At 44.7% G+C, this 24,897-nt stretch overlaps 1 protein-coding gene across 1 annotated transcript in view; it reads right to left on the bottom strand.

Moving 5' to 3' along the window:
- Positions 1-500: 500 nt before the first annotated feature.
- MTCL1 (microtubule crosslinking factor 1) overlaps positions 501-24,897 on the bottom strand; it is a 198,762-nt gene continuing 174,365 nt past the window's right edge. Inside the window, exons 12-15 of the mRNA XM_065399251.1 lie at positions 20,196-20,501; positions 12,369-12,400; positions 9,623-11,183; positions 501-695 (exon numbers count right to left, since the gene is read on the bottom strand). Of these exons, the coding sequence (XP_065255323.1) occupies positions 501-695; positions 9,623-11,183; positions 12,369-12,400; positions 20,196-20,501 (2,094 nt within the window). The remainder of the gene's footprint in view (positions 696-9,622; positions 11,184-12,368; positions 12,401-20,195; positions 20,502-24,897) is intronic.

The raw sequence follows: 24,897 nt of genomic DNA, 5'->3' as shown, positions 1-24,897 counted from the left end.
CTGACATTAAAATAGAATAAAATTAACTTTAAAAAGACCCTAGTTTTACATGGGGAAAACAAAACAAAAAACCCTCAGACCCCCCCCCCCAAATAACCAAAATAAAAAACACAACAGTGCAAATATAACAAAAAGGCAGTCAGTACTGGGGGAGAGAGAGTGCATTCAGTTTCCGTTAAAACTTAATGTACATTTTATTTTAAATCTTATTCTTTATATTTATATCATTTTACCTTTTTTGTTAATAGACTGTATGTAGAAAAGATGGAGACAAAAATAGTTTTCTGAGCTATGAAAAAATTAAGTTATTACAGGCACGTTAACTGTTTCATTCTAGAAACATCGCTGTTTCACAGGTTGGACATTCAGCAGCTGAGCTTGAAAACATTCGTTGACCTCAACAACTAGATCTCTCTTTGTTGAGAAAGACGGGCCATGGTGATGGTGCTAAAATGCAAATTACAGTGAATTCTTCCCGTGATAATTCATGCAGGCTTGCATCACTGGTTTGAGTTCTCCATCGGCAGTTCCTTGCTTCCATATTCCTCAAAGGAAGTCAAATCTCCAGTTGACTGAGATTGTGAGGCAGTAGGGGAATGTGAAGCCCATCTTGAAGGTGGGCGCCGATTTGCTGGTCTCTCTGGCCGTGAGAAGCAGGATTCTAGGGACGGAGCTAGTGCGGAACAAGGTAGTTCCTTTGCAGCAAACAGATGGAAAAAATATTAGTAACTTGTATACTGCCCATTTACATGTGCAAAAAAACAAATGATAACTAAGCATCTTGTGAGAGGGAACAAAACCAAGCAGCACACTTTTCTGCACACAAAAATATCTACATTTACGTCTGTGACTGATGAAACAGAAAAGGAAAGAAGAAAAGAGAGAAGGTTTTGGTGAACTGAAGCAGCTGACAAACTTCCGTTTGCTAATATTCCTTGGGCTACAAAGAAGAACTGAAAGATATATTTGCATGATAATTCAATAAACCCCACTATCCACCACATTGCTTCAAAATGCTAAACTGGGAGCAAAGTGGCAGGTATTGCATTTGCAAGTGAGGTGAAAGGCAGGCACTCGCTCATTCCTCTGCTTCAGAGGTCAGACTGAAATGCAGGCAAGACTTGCTTAGCTGGAGAGTACTGAGCATGGGACTAGTTACTGCTTCCAACTACATTAAAGAGGAGGCTTGCTTAACAATTTGAACTGAATATCTACAACGTATCAATCCTTGTTGCCAACTGACTGCGCCTGAGTTACAGGAATTCAGTGGTACTGTAGGTTAAAGATGGATATCCACAATCAAAAAAAGGATGAAAATCTGCAGGTCTGAAAATTTAATTTGCTACAACATCTTCTCACTGCAGCAGGATCTGTAGGCCTTCTGTGCAAGTAGAGACAAACAGCACTTGTGATTTTTCACACCGGCACCCTATTTATATTTAAAAGTTGATAATTACTTCTAATATTGATAGACTTCTCCCACAGAACAGATAGATTTCATGCATGTTTTGCATGCCCATTATATCAAGTTGACTGATTACATGAAGCGTGGCTGCCTTGTGCTACCAAAGCAAAAATCTTCAATTTCTGAGGCTTACTGAATAGCTTAGAAACTATAAAAGCAAATCAGCTGAGTTTGTCAACATATAGAAATGTATACACTGAGGAGAGATCGCTGTAAAGGGTGAAAGAGTTATGCGCAAGTTACAATAATAAAATCTGAATACAAACTGGCAAAATATGAAGGCAGAGCTTATAAATCAAATGATGCAAAGGAAGAGCTAAAGAATGATAAGCCAAAAAAACCCAAAACAAAACCAAAAAACCAGTAGAGCAATAAATTAGGGAGTAAAAAATTTAATATCATGCCATGCTATGTATGGAGAGAGAGAGGAAAGTGACTAAGAAATATTGAATTAGGTAACATGATATGATACGCAGTGATCGAGCAAGATGATGTAATACAGAAGTATCTCAGACAATAAAATGGGAAGGAAGATGAATGTTGTAGAACAAGAGAGCCAGAGGACATCAGACTGCCTGTGTGTGTGGCACATACTCTCCTCCACAACCTACATATGTATCACTAGAGCTCAGCAAGCCTCTGAGAACGGCCAACCCCTAACCTTTACACAGTAGGCAGCTAAAAGTGTGATCAGTAACACCACATTACTGTTTAAGATCATGTTCTATTGAGATGCCCTCAGCATTTCTGGAGAGCAGTACTATATTGTGAATGACATAAGTCCTGGTTAGCAAAGAGCCCTACGATCACCTGCAGACATACACATTTGTACTACAAACTTAAAAACAACTCTCTGTTAAAACAACATTAAGATTGAAGTATAACTCAATACTAGTAAGGATACTGCCTCTGTGTCCTTACTTCACCTTATCCTGTTGTGCCTAAGGGCAGGTCCACACTGGGGCGGGGGATCGATCTAGGAAACGCAACTTCAGCTACGAGAATAGCGTAGCTGAAGTCGACGTTTCCTAGATCGAACTAAATTTACTTACTTCGGGTCCACACGGCGCAGGCAGGCTCCGCCGTCGACAGCGCTTCCTCCTCTCGGCGAGCAGGAGTTCCGCAGTCGACGGGGGAGCGCTTCTGGGATCGATCTATCGCGTCCAGATGAGACGCGATAAATCGATCCCAGAAGATCGATCTCTACCCGCCGAATCAGGTGGGTAGTGTGGACCAGCCCTAAGGAACACACAGTATGTCGTACTGTGCTGAGACTTTCTAACAGAAGTCCCTATGTGCACCAATACCTACAGGAGGCACAACAGGATGAGCTGAGGCTGTATTTTTCTGGGCTTGTGTCTCTATTGAAATAGCAGCTTTTAATTACATTTTTCTAGCGTTGTTTGCTTTTAGCAAACCGAGAGGGAGTCAATATTATGGCAATGGTAAACAATTTTGGCTATCTACGTAATATAGCCACAGATGTTGGTCAGCTTTGACAGAAAGGCAGGGTTAAGTCCTCCTCATTCTTATTGGTGATATACACATGTACAGCCCAACACACATTGCACAAGCAAGTCCTGGTGCTTCAGGGCACACAGGTAACTGGCAGCACAGTCTCTTAATGTGTTGGCTGAAAAATGAATCTTTTCTAGGAGTCATGATTACATGCACATTAATCCTAATTATCGGTCTATGCTCTTAGAATGTGTGAAGGAAATGAAAGAATTAAAAGAACACTGCCAAAATATTATTTTTAAAAATCAAAATTTCATGCAACTACCATTGATCATTAAAACTGTAATTTATAAAAATGACATTTCCTTTTGGTTATTTATTCTGATAATTGATTGTTCATGTTTCTAAGCTCAGATCATAAAAATGGGCTAGATAATTTCAAATTTTTGTTTCTAGTCAGTTTCACTTTTAGATTGTTGAAAACACTACAGGGTTGTGAGTATTTGTTGGAAAATTGTTGCCATTGAAAATTGGGGGGAGGGAGGGAGGAAAATTGGAGGGAATCATGGATACATTTATATTGGTCCTAGGTTTTGTAAAAGCTTATATTCACAGAATTTAAATTTTGGCCTAAATTTGACCTGACAGTGTCCATTTAAATCTCAAGGAAGCTAGTGGGAGCTATCAATGTTCATGTCCAACATAATGATGGCAGAAGGCAGAATAGGCCAATCTTTAAAGTATACTATTCCAAGTCAGAAACAAACATTTCAAGGGCAGAACTGTATAGGAATCAGCTGCTATTGGATGTTCTTGGCTACCTCAAGTATTATAGTTGTTATTGCTACTTACATATCTCCACTAGCTCAAAGTTTCAAAACTAAAGCTTTCAGTCAGTTGTGGAAACAAGGTAGAAAGAACTTACAGCAGTGAGGCAGGCAGGGTTAGAGTCCCCAGGGGGCAGTTAGTAAGACAGTTTGGTTCTGGACAGGATAGAAAAAAAGAAAAAGAAAAAAAGAAAACAAATAGGTTGGACAGTTTTTTTTTTTTTTTTTTTAAGTGAAGATGTATACTCAGCAAGGAAGAGCTCATCAGACGTCACTACCTGCTCATATCATGTTACCAGATTTCATGGGAGGGCTAAGAGAAAAGACTCTAACAATCAGATTTAGAGAACAAACCAACCAACCTTGCACTGTCTTAGAAATGGACATAGCATTAAAGAATCCAAGCATTCCTTCTAAGTGGAGAAAGATATATGCTATCCTTTGACAATTCATATTTAGGTCAGGGAAAACAATGTTACCATGAAGGAGGAATACTGCAGGGTTGTTTTTTCCTTCGTTTGATTTTAAGTGAGAGAATATCTGTAAATTCGTAACAAAGAAAAACCCACTGATGTTTTATGTTACTCTGAAGCCATATAAGGCTTTGATAGATATTTGCTTCACCCTTCCTTCTTAGTCCATTTAATGACAGTAAAAGGGAGGCTCAGCTGAAGAAAAAGCACTTTACTTTGATGCCATCTTCCCTCCTCCCAATTCCCGAGTGGTTCAGCTGGGTATGTTCTCAGCCATTAAGAACAGAGGTGGAAAGACTAGGTTTCTTGCTGGATATGCCTTCCAGGAGTGTTTTCTCTTCTTCAGCCCCAGTATGATAATGTGACCTATATAATGCTCTAAGTACCTGCCAGGCTCAGAAAAGGAATCTTCATGTCACTTTTTTGTGTCTAGCCTGCTAAAGTTATCAATGGCAATATTTATAAACCCCATGACTGCCTGCTACAATAGTGGTTTAGTGAATTAGCAGGATAAGGCACTGGTAGGCCAAATCTGGTGGTGGATATGAATTTGCTTGTAAGCAGCTCTGAGCAAGTTAGAATGCAAACAGAGCTATTACCATTGTGTGTAGCTAGATATTGAAAATAAATTCCATAGTTTCAGCAGAAATGTAAAAGGAAATAACTGCAACTCCAGAAGTTCAAAGAAAAAAAGCTGCCAACTGGTGCTCCATGCAGGTTTTAAAGTCATTAATTACTCCTCAGGAAATTCTGCACCACTGCGCAATGCTGAATTTTGCAGAAATTAACGTTGTGTGTGCAGAATTTCCTCCCACAGAAATGGGCTGCAGTGCTGCTGGCTGCCACTAGGGACCGCTGGACCTGGCAGAGCCCAGCTCGCACATAGAAGACACAGGCGGGGGAGGGGGGGAAGGGGAGGGAGAAGAGTTGAGGGAGATAGAGGGTTCCTGGCAGCTGCAATTCCCAGCACACCCTGAGGGAAGGAGACAGCGGTGCGCAGGAAACTCCTGGAACCTGGGACCAAGCATCAGGCAGAGAAACAGGGACTGGGTTGTCATAGGGGTATCTTTAACTCTCTGATCTTGGGGGAATTTGTGTGTGTGTCTGTATTGTTACAGACATACTTGCTGACTGGTATTTTGAAATAAATTACCAAAATAATTGAAACTGGTGCATAATAAATAAAATGAGCATAATTTTGCATAATTTTAAAATATTGTGCACAGAATTTTTCATTTTTTGGCGCAGAATGTCCCCAGGAATAATTAATGTATCATGCCATGACTACAAAGAAGGGAATGTTCTCTTTGGTGTGATGGTCACTTCTATTGGCTGGAGATAGGTAAGTAAAAAAGAGACACCGCAAAAATCCTACACAGAGAGGTGGTGGCAGCAGCAGCACTGACATGGCATTTCACTCAGCATAGCATGCCTTCTAGGTGAGGCTCAGACATATGTGGACAGCGTAATCCATAAGTAACCCAAGGCATATTCAGATCCTAAACTTATTTACAGCTTCATTTCCAACAACAAATCAACATTCCACAAACACGTCTCTTTAAAACCCCACCACATTTTGGAAAATTAACATATCTGAGTGAAGCTCACAACGTTACCCCTTCAGGGGAACTGCGCACGTTCCTGGGAGGGGATGGGACGCTATGGCCAGGGCCGGCCCTACCATTTTTGCTGCCCCAAGCAAAAAACAAAAACAAAACAAAAAAAAAACGCTCGGACTGCCGCCACCCGAACTGCCGAAGCGCAAAAAAAAAAAAAAAAAAAAAGCTGCTCGGACTCTGCCGCCCCAAGAATGGACGGAATGCCGCCCCTTAGCATGTGCCGCCCCAGGCACGTGCTTGCTCTGCTGGTGCCTGGAGCCGGCCCTGGCTATGGCTGTAACCTGTGCAGCTAGCACCTAATCCCCTGTCAAAACCAAACGTTTACTCAGTGCCAGACTATGAGTGGGCCTTGCAAAGGGGAAGCAAGAAGCTTCCCCTTCTCTGTGTGTGGCTGTGTGAGAGCCTCCCATGCACTCCCCCAGTCCCTGCATTCTGGGAAGCACAGGGGGCTGCTTCCATCTACCACTTCACTGGAGAAAAAGATGCTCAACAGAAGGTATAAAAGGGTGGGAAAGAGGCAGTCTCACGGCCTTACCTCCTCTGCTCCTCATGAGGCTGGTGCACTGAGGGAGCAGATGGAATACATTGTGCAACCCCTGCATGTGGGGAAGCCCCAGAAAAAATTGTGCCTGCCTGAGGCAGTGTCTCTCTGGTGCCTCCCTTCCCCTGGGGTGCTGTAATTCTGCATCACTCCCTGCACAGCACTGTGCTGTAAATGACACAATCTAGCTCTTAAAAGGGACATGGCCCCTGGAATGGCTCTGAGGCCTGACATCCTAAGAGTTGGTCAGTGGGCATCATTTTGGTTTTGAGAATTTTCAAAGAGCTGCAGTCGTCTGCCATGAGCATTGTGACTATCTGATAAATCGCATCAGGTACGGCTATCACCAGACACCATACCCATGTTTTGAAGTTAGTTACTTTTGCCAACAGCAATTTGTGGTGATGTGGCACAACTTCAGCTTTTATATACTGGAAATTTGTTGTAACATTTCAAAGGTACACATGGAATTCCAGAGTTTTCAATGATAACTTGAAGGCAAAGCTGAGGTGAAGCTGTGAGTACAACACATATTTTTACAAATGTAATTATATGGGAATAGTAATCCATCGGCTATACTTCTGGTTTTCAAATAAACCAAAAAATATATAAATGGCCAAGATAGTCCAAGACAGCAAAGCGGCTTTCTCCACTTTTGTTTATTCTGAGGTATGTGCACAAACCACACTTCCATTAATTTTTACAGATAATGCAAAAATTGTTTGTGTGTGTGTCTCTCTCTCTCTCTCTCTCCACACATACACTCTCTTTCTCTCTCTCTGTCTCTCTCACTTATTTCAATTTAAACATAAAGGGCACGGACATGAAAGATCTAGATGCTCTGCTATCAATTGAAAATATGTCCAACAACTATTAAAAACAAAACAAGAGCAAACTTCACCCGTTTAAAACAACCAGTCACAGAAAGAAAAATTGCAGGACAAAATCTCCCACCACTCAGATCCCCAACACCTCCCTCATCCCGCTCTAAATGCCTGTTTAGAAGAACGGGGATTATGGCATGCCCTGAAAGTCAACAAATTGGTGCTATTTGGGGCCATGGCAAGGAGTGAATTCCAAAATAGAGGGGCCCTGATGGTAAGTACCCTGCTAGCTGCTCCCTCTCTTATATACCCAGGGGACCTCTAGCTTGAGCACCTTCACTGATCTGAGAGAGGCTACAGGAGACAGGGCACACTAGGTAAGACCCAGACCATTAGGATTTTAACAGGTCAAGATCAGCACTTTAAACTCCACCCAGAAACAGTCAGTGCAGATAAAATGAGAACATTGGTGTCACATGCTCAGGGTGAGATACTCCACCTAACAATGGGGCCACTGCACCAGCTGCCACTTCCAAATGGATGTAGCTCTTATAGAGCACATTCCAGCAGTCCTAGCTAAAGGGATAATCATGGAAGCAAAGTCCAAGTCCGGGAGGAAAGGTCACAACCCCCTGACCACATCAAGGTGGAGAAAAGCTGTCCTTGACTGCTGCTATTTGATGGTAGCCAGGAATCTAAACAGACCCCAACTTGAGAATTTTGTCGACAAAGGTAGACAAACAGCCATAATAAGGCAGGGGTAGGAGGGCAACAAAATTTCAGTTGAATTCTCTGGTTGATTCCCCTAACCCACCATAATAATCTCATTTTATCTGGACTGAGTCTTGGCCAGCTAGTTCTCATACATACCTCAGACTCACACAGACACTGAGGAAGGCACTCAACCACACACACACCTCAGGCTGGACAAGATAAAGGTATAGAGCTGGACGTCATCTGCAAACTGAAAACACTTCCGCCAGTATCTCCTCACTAATTCTGCTAATGGTCTCGCATACACATTGAACTAGAGGGATAACAGCACGGACACCTGAGGTAACCCAAGAGAGAAACCCTTGGGGCAGAAGAGCAAATATGCAATATTGCCTTCTTGGTACTCCCTAACAGAAAGGAATGAGGCCACCTAAAGGCAGGACCCACCAGGCACCTCAGAAATGTCTACACCACCTCATGATCCATTGTGTAGAAGGCAGCTGAGAAATCTAGTAGTAGCAGCATGGAGACCTGGGAACAGATCCTCCAGTCCACTGGAACATCTGCCACTTTTGCAACTCCCTAATCCTGGCGCTGGCCAGGGGCCAGTTCAGCCACTGGTTCAGCCCTCTGAACCACTTAGACCAGACACAGAGTGTCTCTAAATTGCACCCAGCTGCCTATGATCCCAAGAAGGCATTCCAGCAGCTGGGAATGCAGAGGAGCACTGGCTATTGGAGTGACAAAGGGGCCAGAGAATCTTGACCACTTGTTTTTAATCCATCACCAGGAGACGATCACTGACCAACATGACAGTGCTGTACCCAGGTTAGAACCCAAGCTGGCAAGTATGTTAGATAATAGTTAATAATTGAGCTTTAGTCTGTCTTTGCACACCACCTTGATCTGTGTTGTACACTCTCTTTGGCTGTAGCTGGAGATCTGACCCATGATGTTTATGCATATCTGCTGGGATACATTATGAATGGTACATTTTTTAGACAGCTGAGTAAAATAGCAATAGGTATTTCTTCACTGTCATGGTAGGTTTATGCTTTGACCAATCAATTTTCACAATAATTTTGCAAGGCTACAGTAGTAAATTTCCTAGCTTTGTGTTATTTATTGACTTACATAAACACAGAATCTACACAGCAGAGCCAAGTTTATTCAGAGATATCCACAAAAGTTACAGTAAAGTCACTCCTGTGGGAAGGAGAGGGAGGGAAATCAAATTTATGTACTGTTCTCTTCATCTGACTTGTTAAAACCAATTACTCATTCTTGAACAGAAATGTTATTACCCTTTCTTCCAAGATAATATTATCATTCCCTCAAAACCTGCAAGGGCCTAGCACATCTGTATTTTCCAATGTGATAGGTAACTCTTACTCCTGGTATTCTGGGGAGAGCCACTAGCATATGTCAGCTTTATTTTTTAAAGCATACGTTTACTTAAGTAATATTTTAAAACATAATCTACTTAGACTGTAAACTTTTTGGGGTAGGGACCACATTTTTATTGTGTGTTTGTACAGTGCCTAGCACAACAGGTCCGCAACTGAGGCTTGCAGGAGATACCACAATACAAATAAAATAATAATAAACTAATTATAATAACAATTACTAATAAAAGAACTAATAAGATATTTCCTGAAAGAAAAGAATAATTAATTATAGAAGGGAAAAAAAACTCATTACCTCAATGGACCCTGGTTCTACTTTGACTATTTCTCCTGTGCTGTTGTCATTGCTAAGACTCGGTGGGCTGCGTGAAGCTAGCCTTTTCTCTTCCTTTAAGGCATGCTCCAAAAGTTTCTTATTCAAGATCCTGGCAGCATTTTCTGTAAGTGTATACCCCAGAGGAGCAGATAAATCCTGCCTGATACTTGTTGCCTCAGACTCTTCTTCCTTTTCCATCTCTGCACCCAAACGGAGAGGACTGGGTGACCGGCCACGGGCACTTGTACACATTTCCTGCATGGGCCCCAGTTCTGATCTCGGTTCTGCTGACCTAGATCGGCTGCTAGACCTGGCGCATTTTTGGAGGGTCTCTTGAACAACAGGGGTGTGGTCAATAATATTGAACAAACTGGAAAGGCCATCATTGATGGTGGTATGAACTGGGCTCTCCCTTGTAGTAGTTGACCTAGCCCAAGCAGACTCACTGAATCCTTTCTGAGGTGTGCCTGGTAAAGTCCGGTTATTTGGCTGATCTGTTTTTGGGAGGATTTTTCTTTGTAATTTTGGAGAACCATATTTGGGAGAACAGCACGTGCGTTCAAACTTGGCCTGGACCTTTTCGATGGCAGGGGCTACCTGCCTGCTCCTTAAACTTCTTGATGGTGATGAGATTGGTGTGGAGCCCCCCTTTGGTGTCAGACACTTGTGTGGACTGCTGGTGATGCTGCGCAAGGTTTCTGTCTGTAAGCCAACACTGATTGTCTGGGTGGTCTGTGTCCCTGTAGTTCTTATACCATTGGTTTGACAAGCTATGTCCTTAAACTGAGGCTCTGCCGAATTAGAGTTAGAACGTATTGCATTTCTGACAGAGTAAGCTACTTCCTTCATATCGTCACTCATGTTCTTGGACAGTTCCAGGCTCTGCAAGGATGAGGCAAAACCCACAGCAGTGCAAATAGGATGCTCAATAGGATGAAGACCACTTTCCAAAAAATCTTTATGGTGTTTGGTGAGATCACAAGACCATCTCCCAAACACATCTGAGGAAGCTCCTTTTGTCTCACCCACACTCCCTTTAGCTTTGGTCACAGAAAACAAAAAGTCTGGCTCAACCTGTTTTTTCCCTCCATTACCAGCTATCGCTGAGTTATCAAGCCTACGGATAACTGGCGGACTGTGAAAGACCTTAACCCCCATTTTTTCTGTTACAATGTGACTCCTCAGTGGCTGCTTCTGGCAGGGCTCTGGGCTCGTCATGGTATTGGTTGTCATAGTAACACTGGTGGTAAGGTACCATGATGATGCTTGGAATGGATCTGAAGTTGAATCACTTCTTACTTTCCCATTTTCTGTCCTTTCTGCCCAGGCTTCTGCAGGCTTTTCTGTAACCCCACTATGGATCCTGGTGTTACTATAATCCCAGTTTTTGTTGAACTCTTCAATGTATTTCAGATCATCAGGGGACAGAGGAGGTGTTATATCCTCCTTACTACTAGATGAAGGCAAGGTCTTTTCAGGAAGGAATGGAGAAATATCCATCAAACGGTGGAATTCTGACATGGAGGAAACAGACACTGCCCTGAGGGAAAAAAACAAAACATAAATTAAATAATTGAAAACCCTTATAGAAATATTTCTGCTTTAAAAAACAGAGGGAAAATTAATCCATATCACCAGCTCACATTCAAAATCTATTTATTAAAAGTTCCCTTTATTGCTTTTTGAATTGCTGCATAATGCAAACATTTTCTCAAGAACTACTGCTTGGTAAAGGTTTAAAATATGCAGCTTTAGAACAGGTTTTCAATATATATTATCCATGAAAAATGTATCTTTACAACACTATGACACACATTTGTAAGGCTGCAAATAGCAGAAAAGTACAAAGAGAGATGCTGAGTATCCTTAACTTTCAGTGAAGCCAGTGAGCCCTCACAGGCAGCTGAGGTTGCAAACACTTCACAGCTGGTGCTTGGCACCTTATAGGATCAGGCCTAGAGGCTGTCATATTTACCTAGTTCGGTGAGTTCAGCTTATGCTGCAACTTAATGAAAGTGAATATGAGTGGTTAGAGAAACTATGAGAAATTTCAAAGAATTCTTGGGTTTCCATGAAGTTTGTTAGTTTATACAATTTAAAGCATCTAATTGAATCTTCCTATTACTTGACTGTAAGGAATATTGTAAAACACTGGAATCTTTCTAGATCAGTGGTTTTCAACCTGTGGTCCATGGACCCCTGGGGGTCCGCAGACTATGTATAGGATTTCCAAAGGGGTCTGCACCTCCATTCGAAATTTTTTAGGAGTCCACAAATGAAAAAAGGTTGGAAACCACTGTTCTAGATAAAAGGGACTATATAGAAATGTAAATCACCATAATTATCTATGCAAACCCAATGAGCAAACAAACTAGATGAGCCACCCAGGATTTTAAAAAGTGATGAGATTTATAGAGCAATGTTATAGTGGTTTAAACAAATCTGTTGTGAATTTTTAATCAAGACTAGGGCCAGATTCAATGTTGGCGTATGTTGCAGCTCTGCTAACTTCAGAGGTAAATCTACTTACACCAGGGCTTAATTTGGCCCAATTTATTTAGTCAAGAAAGAGTAGAACCATACTGAGACAAATTAATCTCTGAGTAAATCCACTAATCTGGTTCCGAGGCAGCAAAGCTATATACTACCCTTGTTAAGGGCTTGCGGCAAAGCCCAAAATCTCATCAGCTGGATGTTTGGTGCTTTTCCTGTCAGTTTTACTCACCTTTGAAGATTTCCCTTGTGCGTTTCTTCTTCCTGGAAAAAAAACCCAGTTATTTCTGAACCTTTACAGAGGACATAATAGCAATATTTTGCATCTGTGGGGCATTTTGTCATTTGTCTCTGGGTAATTCCACAAGTTCTTGAAAATCCTTTTTCAAAATGACAGACTTCTTCCTGGATAGGGTATTTGTGAGGGGTATGTGTGGATATTCTTTCTTTAATACACATGTATGAATGCTGTTATTCCCAGTAGAATCAATAGGATCACTCATATCAGAGATTATACCCCAAACCTAAAGCATTCTTAAATGTTTATAGTCCAAGTTATCAGAGAGAACAATGAGCTTTAAATGACCTTTCTCCACAATTAAAAATTCAAGTTCTGGATCACATCTGCACGAGTGAAAAACAGAGACCTAGCTGTGCTGAGATAAGAGACAAAAATGTAGTCCTTTGACATAAGATTTCATTACAAATTCTCCAGGCACTAACAAATGGTATCAGTTGAAACTCATTAAACTAGTTATATTAAATATGTGGGAAGATTATTACTTGTTTCATAAGGAAATACCTACAGATAGCTCACAGGATTAAGATGCTGTTACAGCAATTATTCCCTAGTGACAATTTCCATAATCAGCTTTTTTAAGCTCATACTTTCCTGATGCAGTTGGTCTAGAGCTATTGTTTTAACAATTTAGATTTCTAATAAATTATACAAAATACAAGCTAGGTAACAAAAATGTACAAATTCAGGAACAAAAAACTTTCCGTATTAATGGCTTTAATCTGACCCCATGAAAACAAGCACTTTTCCAAGAACAATACTACTCCTAAAAGTGACTAGTCAAAAACAGCATCCTTTGATTCAAGAAATCTCATTCCTGTATGTATATCCTCAGTTGTATCTGAGGACTAGGTGCCTGATTCTCCATTCTCTTATACTGGGGTCAAGGAATGGAGAATCAGGCCCTCCGTTTTTACTGACTTTTATTGCTGTTAGTATTGCAAAGCCAATGCAGCTAAGGGTATGTCTACACTACGAGAGTAGTTCGATTTTACTTAAATCGAATATGTGGAATCGATATTGCAAAGTCGAAAGTGTGTGTCCTCACAAAGTCGAATTACTGTCCTTAGTGTGTCCACACTAATGGGGCAAGCGTCGACATTGGAAGCGGTGCACTGTGGGCAGCTATCCCACAGTTCCCGCAGTCCCCGCTGCCCATTGGAATTCTGGGTCGAGCCCCCAATGCCTTCTGGGGAAAAAAATGTGTCGAGGGTGGTTTTGGGTAACTGTCGTCATCCAACCGTCACTCCCGCCCTCCCTCCCTGAAAGCGCCGGCGGGAAATCAGTTTGCGCACTTTTCTGGTCAGTGACAGCGCGGATGCCACAGCACTGCGAACATGGAGCCCGCTGCGACCATCGCTGCAGTTGTGGCCGTTGTCAACGCCTTGCAGCTTATCATCCACCTTTCCCAGAGGCAGATGCAGATAAATCAGGCGAGGAGGCTACGGCACCGCGGTGAGGGCCTGAAGTCTGAGAGTAGCACAGACCTGTCAGAAAGCACGGGACCCAGCGCCGAGGACATCACTGTGGCAATGGGTCATGTGGATGTTGTGGAACGGCGATTCTGGGCACGGGAAACAAGCACGGACTGGTGGGACCGCATAGTGCTGCAGGTCTGGGATGAATCCCAGTGGCTGCGAAACTTTCGCATGCGGAAGGGGACTTTCCTTGAACTTTGTGAGTTGCTGTCCCCTGCCCTGAAGCGCAATGACACCTGGATGTGAGCAGCCCTGACTGTCCAGAAGCGAGTGGCCATAGCCCTCTGGAAGCTTGCAACGCCAGACAGCTACCGGTCAGTCGCGAACCACTTTGGCGTGGGCAAATCTACCGTGGGGGTTGTTGTGACGCAAGTGGCCAACGCAATCGTTGAGGTACTGCTCTCAAAGGTAGTGACCCTGGGAAACGCGCAGGCCATAATAGATGGCTTCGCCGCGATGGGATTCCCAAACTGCGGTGGGGCTATAGATGGAACTCACATCCCTATCCTGGGACCGGACCACCAGGCCAGCCAGTACATCAACCGAAAGGGCTACTTTTCAGTGGTGCTGCAAGCACTGGTGGACCATAGGGGACGTTTTACAAACATCAACGTCGGATGGCCGGGCAAGGTTCATGATGCTCGTGTTTTCAGGAACTCAGGTCTGTTTAGACGGCTGCAGGAAGGTATTTACTTCCCGGACCACAAAATAACTCTTGGGAATGTGGAGATGCCTACAGTCATCCTCGGGGACCCAGCCTACCCGCTAATGCCCTGGCTCATGAAGCCCTATACTGGCGCCCTGGACACTGAAAAAGAACTCTTCAACTACCGGCTGAGCAAGTGCAGAATGGTGGTGGAGTGTGCTTTTGGCCGTCTCAAGGGGAGATGGAGAAGCTTTCTGACTCGCTGTGATCTCAGCGAAACCAATATCCCCATTGTTATTGCAGCTTGCTGTGTGCTCCACAATCTCTGTGAGAGCAAGGGGGAGACCTTTATGGCGGGGTGGGAGGTTGAGGCAAGTAGCCTGGCTTCTGATTACGCCCAGCCAGACAGCCGGGCGATTAGAAGAGCCCAGCGGGACGCGCTGTGCATCCGGGAGGCTTTGAAAGCTAGGTTCCTGAGTGAGCAGGGTAACCAGTGACTTTTCAGTTTGTGTACAGAGAAGCTGAACCTGCCCCTGTTTCTTTACCCACTAAATGTTCAGTATCCTCTCCAGTTACATACCCCGTTCCCCCCCTTCCAACACACGTTTAAAAATAAAATCACTTGAATTTTGTTAATGAACACCGTTTTCTTTATTACTGTTTTCGTGGGAAAGTGTTGAACCTGGGACGCAGACTGTGGTGGGGAGCGGGTGTAGTGTAGTGATGCAAATGACGCTTCCAAACTCCAGGAATGAGAGGCTCCGCGGTGGTGGACTGGTGGTTTCAACGGAGCCTGCCACCCCTCCTGTTTGGGACTCTGTGTGTGGGGGGGCGATGTCACTTTGTGGCAGGGGGAGGACGGTTACAGATCCCCTGCTGCGTGGCTCTGTGATCCAGGATAAGGACCGCCGCATAAGATCTGTAACTGCCCTCCCCTGCCACAAAGTCACAGAGCACCCCCCACCCCCCACAGAACACTAAAACCACCTCCCAGACTGACCAGGGTAACTAGTGACTGCAATGTGTGTGTGCCCTGCTGCTGAACCTGCCCCCGCCTCTGTACCCTGCTAAAGGTGACTGTCCTGTCCAATTACCAACCCCCTTCCCCCCCTTCAGACAGACTCTCCTCTAAAGAACATGATGGAAACAGTAATTAACAGAAACGTATTTTTTATTATCAACTACACATGAAACTGGGGGGTGAAACTGGGACGGGGGCTTGGGTGAGGCGGGAAGGAAAGGACTTTTCAAATTTTGGGGAATGAGAGCCTTCTAGTAGTAGAGCAGTCTGCAGGGGGTGGAGTGAGTTTTCACGGACTCTGCCGCCCCTCCTTCTTTGGACTTTGGGTGAGACTTGGGACTTGGTGGCGGGGGAGGGCGGTTACAGATAGACTGCAGCGGGGCTCTGTCCTCCTGCCTCCGGTCCTGCAGAACATCCACAAGGCGCCGGAGCGTGTCCGTTTGCTCCCTCATTAGTCCAAGCAGCGTTTGAGTTGCCTGCTGGTCTTCCTGCCGCCACCTCTCCTCCCGTTCCATGTGTGAACGGTGCATTTGGGACAAGTTCTCCCTCCACTGGGTCTGCTGTGCTGCCTGGGCTCGGGAGCAGCCCATAAGTTCCGAGAACATGTCCTCCCGTGTCCTCTTCTTCCTACGCCTAATCTGCGCTAGCCTCAGGGAGTGTGATGCCAGGCTGGGTTGGGAGACAGTCGCAGCTGTGGGAATGGGAAAAAGGGAGTGAATTCCTCAGAAAGATAAATTTAGTTGTGAACAAAGAACATAGTCTTTCTCTGTGAACAAGACCATGCACAGCACCTATCACATGCGCACTCAGGACAAGGACGAATTTTCGGCCTTCGCATTCAGTCCCTGGGGTCTTGCAGTGCAGATCAGAGAAGCGGGGCAGGACACCGGAATTTGTGTAGCAGGCCGACATGGTAAGCCGTAGACTTGTGGCTGCTTAAAACGTTAATAGTTGCACTGGCCTCCTTTCACACTGAAAGCAATGACAGTCCCTGCTGCCAGCAATCCGGCAAGCATGAGCTCTGCCCCTGTCCCACCCCCTCGCGGCTGTCCCAGGGAAAGATCCCTGTATGCTGCCCCTCTCCCGCCTCCACTGCGTGGCTGTAAACCGCTGGTTACAGTTCTGTAAAGGAACGGGCAAGCAGTCCCAATACTAACATTCCCCTACCTAATTCAAAGCAGGTCACCATGAGCGACATCACCCTGATGAGGATCTCAGACACGGAAAAACAAAGAATGCTTCGGGAAAGCATGCAAAGACCAGGGCCGTATGCCGCCATGCTCTGCAGGGCAATGATCCCGGAGTACTTGCTTGTCTCCTGGCGCGGAAATGTCTGCTATTACGGAGGACCCAATAAGGCCGCTCTCCCCAGGAACCTGATGCAAAGGCTTTCCAATTACCTCCATGAGAGCTTTGTGGAGATGTCCATTGAGGATTTCAGCTCTATCCCCGGACACATAGACTGCATTTTACTGTAGCTGCACTGGCAGGGACTAAACAGTAGAGCGGCTTGGGCAGAACAATCATGCAAAACCGGACATTGTTAGATTTTTTTTCCAATAGTTGCACTGCCCAGGACTGAAACGTTAAGCGCCTAGGGCACACTAATCATGAGAAACCCATTGTTGTTATTGTTAATATTCCTGTTCTGTTAAAAATAAATGTTTAGATGTTTAAAACACTTACTGGATGATCCTTCCCCTGATTCTGTGTCCGGGTTAACGGCTGGGGACGGTTGGTAGGGGATCTCTGTAAGGGTGATGAAGAGATCCTGGCTGTCGGGGAAATCAGCGTTGTAAGCGCTGTCGACTGCCTCGTCCTCCTCATCTCCTTCCTCATCTTCCCCGTCCGCTAACATGTCCGAGGAACCGGCCGTTGACAATATCCCATCCTCAGAGTCCACGGTCAGTGGTGGGGTAGTGGTGGCGGCCGCACCTAGGATGGAATGCAGTGCCTCGTAGAAAGGGGATGTCTGTGGCTGGGATCCGGAGCGTCCGTTTGCCACTTTGGTCTTCTGGTAGCCTTGTCTCAGCTCCTTGATTTTCACGCGGCACTGCGTTGCATCCCGGCTGTATCCTCTCTCTGCCATGGCTTTAGAGATCTTCTTGTAGATCTTTGCATTCCGTCTTTTGGAGCGCAGCTCGGAAAGCACGGACTCATCGCCCCACACAGCGATCAGATCCAAGACTTCCCGATCAGTCCAGGCTGGGACCCTCTTTCTATTCTGAGATTGCACGGCCATCTCTGCTGGAGAGCTCTGCATCGTTGCCAGTGCTGCTGAGCTGGCCACGATGTCCAAACAGGAAATGAGATTCAAACTGCCCAGACAGGAAAAGGAATTCAAATTTTCCTGGGGCTTTTCCTGTGTGGCTGGTCAGAGCATCCGAGCTCGGACTGCTGTCCAGAGCGTCAACAGAGTGGTGCACTGTGGGATAGCTCCCGGAGCTATTAGCGTCGATTTCCATCCACACCTAGCCTAATTCGACATGGCCATGTCGAATTTAGCGCTACTCCCCTCGTTGGGGAGGAGTACAAAAGTCGAATTTAAGAGACCTCTATGTCGAACTAAATAGCTTCGTGGTGTGGACGGGTGCAGGGTTAATTCGATGTAACGGCGCTAAATTTGACATAAACGCCTAGTGTAGACCAGGCCTAAGAGAGAGAGAGTCTTTTTGTGTGTGTGTGTGTGTGTGTATATATGTGTGTGCGTGCGTGCGTGTGTGCATGCTCAACAGAGCTGCTTATTAAGCTCCAATCAGTTACACCTAAGGAAACCTGCTGAAGCAAATGAGTTTGTACAAGTTTCACTAAAGCATAATTTGAAACCAAGGAGGCTGAACAAAAGTCACTGAGGGTCTAATTTTACATGCAGAACTTTTATTAATGGCAGCGAAGTGAGAAAATGGGGAGCGGGATCCAAAACCACTTGACTCACAGAACTGAGTGCTGAGGTTACAGCACTGGAAATAGGAAAAAATATTTTTTTGCTTGTAATCTGAGCACGTATGAAATGAGCCACCCAGAGAAAATAAACAGGGAACCCCACCACAACAGCTATATAGTTACATTTTTTCCCACCGAGGAAAATTAAATACTGTATGTGTGTACATGTGCACCTTCCCACAGACACACAAGCATTTAAAATTTCAGAAAAATATTCTTACATTTCCTAAATCATTTATCCTTCTTCCTGTTCCTTCCAACCAGCCTGATGCTTTGTTGGTCTGTTAAGCAACAATTTAATTGCTGGCATGAGATCACATTTTGAATACCTTTAAATTTTTTAACAAAGGCTTGGAACAATTTTCCACAAGCTTCAAAAACCCAACTGAAGTTACATGGTGAAGCCAAATAGCTTTGTGAGGTAAAATAGGGGGCTCATGGTTTGACTTACCTAACAAACATGTTTCCAGAATGGCCGAATTGCAAAAGCAGTCTCTATATATGTGCCTGCATTTTTGGATGTGAAAGTTTCTGTTCACCTGTTAGCGACGATTTGTACACACAAACAGCATTTACATGCTGAAAACAGTATTCAGATGTCTAACTGCCTGACCTATGTACACAAATCTGAGTTTTCAGGAATGCAGAAAGTTGTCTGTTACAAAACCTGCAATTTGAAAACTGCAAACAATATAGAAGCTGTTGATGATTCACCCGTCTTTTCAAAATCTGTTGCATATTTGTTTTGTAATATCAATTAACATACAAAGAGAAACTAAAAAGGAAGATTTTAATTCTTTGGTGCTTCAGTGTTTTTGTAATTTCAAATGAGATAGTAAACTGTACAGTTGTGGCACCTAACAGTTTCCTAGCGATCACCAATATAATATGTAGTTTTGCATGCAGGTTTGTCTCAGCCTAAAGTAACTAGAACGTATTGTTTCTGATGGAAACCATGGAGGCCAAAGGGATGTTACCCTGGCCTACTATAAGGTAATCTCATTGGGTCAAATCCTGGGTCTATTGAAGTCAACTGGAGTTTTGCTACCATCTTCAGTGGGGCCTGGATTTCACCCATTGTGTCCTAATCATTTCCTTCATCATTGCCCTTTGTTATGAGACTCTGGAACTCCCTGGATGTTATGCTGAGGTATCAGAGCAAGGGACTTTTAAAGATCAACAGTTACTTAGGACTCCTTCATATCCTTTCCAAACAATCAACATTACCTCTTGATAGCACTTACTGTTTTACTGATGTTTAATGACAACTTTAAGATGGTTTTTGACAATGAAATTGTTTGACTTGAGCGCCTGTCAAAATAGAGCTCCTGCCCCTTTTAAAACAGGAAGAGCTTTAAATCCTTGTAACTCCTTGCATAATCAAAAATAAACAATGATCTATTTCTAACTCTTCAACTCATTCCCCTGGCCCAAGGATCAGGAAATTCTTACGGGCCTTCTGGTTTCTTTAGACTGGCCTGACTAACCTCCAATTATATCCAGTGACCAACACCAACCCAATCAGCTCATAACAAGGGACAAGGTTAAAATTCAATCAAACTCACCACCAAATTACTGCAAGGAGTGTCTAATAAAGCCTCCCCCTTCACACAGCATGACAGCTATAATGATTACAGTATAATTGAAAACATGATAGGAATAAACAAACATACTTCAGTTAAGCAAGTCAAGAACTTCTCCCGCTCCAATCTCTGAGGCCGAGGCTCATCAGATTCATCAGGAGAATCAAGAGACAATGAATCGAGAAAGAGGTTTTCTGTGGCAGTGCACCTATCGCTTTCCTTCAGCTTCGACAGCGACTGATCATCAAACTGTATGGCATCTGAATCAGAATAGGACCTTGCCCCCATTGGATGAGGCACATAAAGGTTTCCCTGGGTTGAAAATGGACGAAGGCTACTCTCCTTCTGGTCACAAAGAATGCTGTCTCCTTTTTGTGTGCTCACTTCTTTTTGAAGCTGAAAAAAGAGCAAATTAAAATTGAAGTTAGCATGGATTATTTGCAGTAGCTCAATACCTCTGTCTTTTCTGTAGAACTTGGCCTTCTCAGACTTTGGCCCTTCACTGTGGGCTTTGCAGCTCAGGGAAGTTTCATTTGACTTGACAACTTCCAAAATATTCAAGAGAAGTGAACAGGTTTATACCATTCACTGAGTGTACAATGCAGAGAATGAGGGATTCTACAATAGGGAAAATGCAGCGTTTTACCAAGAGAGGACACTTGAATGCAAGGGACCAGAGAAAAAGTGGAGGAAAATCCACATCAAGAGCCAAACCCATGTATATTTTCAACAATATTTGATTCTGCATTGCAGTTTGCAGTTAGCTCTCCACAAACCACACATTTAGAACTTAATAATTTTAACTGGTTAATTGCGAAAATTATATTACTTGCCAAAATTCAGAAGTTATTAAAGGGATCAAACCAAAAGAATTTTTTTTTTACATTACCATAATAGTATCTGGAACAGAACAAATAGAACAGGATACAAAATAAAGGTTTGCAGCAATCAAAGACTGACATGGAGCTGAGAAACTCAGGAATTTCCTTGGAAGCAATCCAGACATGGCACTCAGAGGAAAGTAGTCTTAGGGTACATTGACACTTCAAGCTGGACATGTAATTCCCAGCTCAAGTAGACATACCTGCACTAGCTCTGAGTGGGCTAGTGTGCTAAAAATAGCAGGGTAGCCATGGAGGCACATGTGGTTAGCTGTCCTGACTGTGATCCCACCTGAGTCAGTAGGAACATATTTGAGGTGGTTAGCCTCTTCTGCTGCCCACATCACCATGGCTACCCTGCCATTTTTAGGGTACATCTTCTCAAGCTGGAAATTATACCTCCAGTTTGAAGTGTGGATGTACCTTCAGTTCGGACCTCGGCGTATCACTGCTTGGCTCTGACGAAACTAGCACTACAGTATGTGTTCATCTCCAAATAGGGAGCTGTTTCCAAGATTCTGAAATCTTGTCCTTTGTGTTTTTAAATGCTCTTTTTAAAACAAACAAACAAACCACTATTTGAATTTAAAAAAAAAGCAAGGCAAAGGGCTTGTCTACACTGACAGCGCTGCAGTTGTAGCTGCATCACTGTAACGCTTAGTGAAGACGCTGCCTACGCCGAGGGAAGAGCTTCTCCCATCATCATATGTATTCCACCTCCCCAAGAGGCAGTAGCTATGTTGATAGGAGAAGTCCTCCCATCGACTTAGCGCTGTCTACACCGGCATTTTCCACACCCCTGAGCGATGCAGTTATACTGACATAAATTCGTGGTGTAGACCAGGGCAAAGTCCGGAGTTAATATCATAAGTTCATAAAGTGTAAGGCCAAAAGGGATCAGTAGAACATCTAATCTGACCTCCTGCAGAACACAGGTCCTTAAATGTCACAGTTACCCCTGTATTTAAATTTCTCTCACTACCATATCCCAAAGAAATGTAATTATAAGCTCCAGGAGTGTTCTGGAGTTCCACCAAAATAATCATGATTGTCTTCTGACTCAATAATATAAGGGCTGCCCCTTTTTAGCAATCTCCAGTCTACACTCTAGATCTAAACGGTGAAAATTCCTTTTAACAAAGGATTAGAGCTAGATTTTCAAAACTATGTGGAACTACTGCATGGCTAAAAACCACAAGGTGAGCACACTACAGGACTGTCAGAAAACTAGTTAAGGAATAAGGCATGCAAGGCATGTTCAGAGAAGGTGCATATGTGCATGAGAACCATTAAAGTGACTAGTTCTGTACTTCTCAAAAATGAACGGGGAATGGGTGGAGCCACAAATATGGATGAACTAATGAAATTTTCAAAAATTAATAGCGTAGGCAACTTTCATTGCAGTTGTAACGATAACATGACTAAAAATGATATTTCCAAAAACAAGGAATGCCAGCAGGAATATCACTTGTAACTCATATTTGCTGCTAAAACTGCCTGAAAAGGTTTGGATAAGAAGGCTCTTTAGGAAGGCCATGAGGCAAATAAGCTACAGGTGGAATTCATGAGGTAGGAACAGAGTACCGGGTATGTAATATTCAATGGAGGACTTCAAGATTAAAAAGTTTTCAATGCACATATGAATAAAAAAGAAATTTTGGAGCTCAGTGAGTGAATTTGAGATGATGAATACCGAAATTCCATACAGCACCTGTCGTGTCAAAAAATCTTTCTGTACCAGATCCTAAGGTTCTTAATTTTTACTTAGGCAAAACCTCTCATTGAAATAGAGGGAGTTCTGCTTATTCATAATTTTCAAGACCAGAAGGAACCACTGTGATCGTCCAGTCTGACCTCCTGTATAGCACAGGCTATTGGCCTTTCCCAATATAATTCCTAGAGCATAACTTTTAGAAACACATTCAATCTAGATTTAAAAATTGTCAGTGATGGAGAATCTACCATTACACTTGATAAACTGTTCCAATGATTAATTACTCTCACTTATTAACGTATGCCTTATTTCCAGTCTGAATATTGCGTTATACCTGCTAGACTGAAGAGCCCTATGATGGAATACACAAACCCCTCACTGGGCAATAAAGGATTAAGGAGCTAGTCTTGGCTCAGTCATCCCCACCACAACTGCAAGAGATGCACAGACTGGAGGAGGAGGTAAAGGGAAGCAGAACAGCTCACTTGGGGGCAGAGCAGGGAAGAGAGCAGATCTGCACCTTGCAGCTCCTGAGAGCAGAGCTGAGGGAAAGCAGGATCTCTCCCTACAACAACTGCTCAAAGGTCTCCCGAGAGGGAAGGGAGGACCCGCTTTAGATGCACCCTGAGAGGGAGGCATTCCCCTCCCCCCCAATATGGACACTGTTTGCACTAATTCCCCTTCTTTTGTTTATGGACTACCACAGTAGGGGAGAGATTTGGAACTAACCTGGCTGAGGGTCAAGCCACAAGAAGAGGCAGCTGCCACCCTGAGAGAGAGGGAGCCACACGCCACACATGGCCACAAGGAGGTGCCAAGCAGTGAGCTGACGTCCTGCACACCTACTGCACAGATGGCGAACTTTGGACAATCTCAGGAGGGCTGGGGTAGGAGTGGCTCAGGGAGGGCACCCTTAAGTCACCCCTGGCAGTCAGATCACTGATGGCCCTCACAGGGCCCTGGGCCAGAGCTTAGTGGAGTGGGAGGGCCCAGGCTCTCCTACCAACTCCCCCACCCTGCAGTTTGAAGGGCCTAAGCCCTGACCACTAGGCAGTGCTCCCCATGAACGAAGACCATCACAAGCTCATTATTAACTATTTGTCCCCCATTGTAGTGAGGCAGAGTGGCCTCCCCCTGGACTGGAGAGCGAGGGATCACTACACTCCCCTGGCTGACGGGGTCAAACCCACCCCGCCCCCCTCACCGTAAGTACTAGGACAGGACAGGAAATATAAAGGGAGGGCCCTGCAGCTCAGCTGAGTGGGAGCCAGCAAAGGAGACGGACGCCTCAGCTCTGCTGTGGCATCTTGGAGCTGAATCTGCGCTCTGAAGCACCCTGACCCCGGAGGAGACGGACCCAGATGGGGAGTTGCCAGGACTACCGTCCACTGTGTACCCAGAGGAGTCCGAGGACCTGTGGATTTCAGAGGTATCAAACCCTGGGGAGGTAGGAAGTATCCCAGGGGCAGCTGACAACTGTTTGGCTCCGTGGCTGATTGCCTCTATGTCGGTGTTTTGTGGCTGCATCCCCGCTGACCCAGTGGTGGACCACTCCACCACTGATAGGGCCCTGGGTTGGGACATGGCGAGTTGGGCGGGCCCACGTCCCCCTGCTACCCCACCCCTGGGGTGGCCGACTCCCCGCCATAGGCCAGGAGGCCTGTGTGGACCTACTGTCTATTGAGCTAGGACTCTAGACTCCCGGGTGCTCATCCTTCCGGAGCCCCTAGACCGTGTGGGTGCTCCCCACCCTCTTCCAGAGCCCCCAGACTGTATGGGTGCTCAGCCCTACCGGAACCCCAAGATGTGTGTATTGCTGGCTGTCTTAGCCCACATGCTGAGGCTAAAGCCTGCCCTCCACTCTGCCCCGTCAAGGGCTAGGGCTCTAGACTGTGTGTATTTGCTGGCTGCCTTGGCCAGGAGGCTTAGGCTACAGCCTGCTCCCCGCTGGGCCCCACCCAAAGGGCTAGGGCTCCAGACTACTATTTACTGTCAGCTCCAGCTGAGGGGCTGCTCAGTGTGCTGCCCTGCCCAAGGGTGGAGAAAAGGGCACCAGACTGTTGTTGATTGTTAGACGGGCCCAGAACTAGACACTACTTACAGCTCGGCCTCGCCAGTGCGACCTCAGCCTGAGGGCTACCGCCCAATACAATGAGGCAGAGTGGCCTCCCTCCCCACTGAAGACCGAGGGATCTCT

Source organism: Emys orbicularis, chromosome 2 (genome assembly GCF_028017835.1).
Source record: "Emys orbicularis isolate rEmyOrb1 chromosome 2, rEmyOrb1.hap1, whole genome shotgun sequence".
NCBI lineage: Eukaryota > Metazoa > Chordata > Testudines > Emydidae > Emys > Emys orbicularis.
The sequence above is the reverse complement of the archived record's forward strand: the minus strand, read 5'-3'. Positions and strand labels throughout refer to the sequence as shown.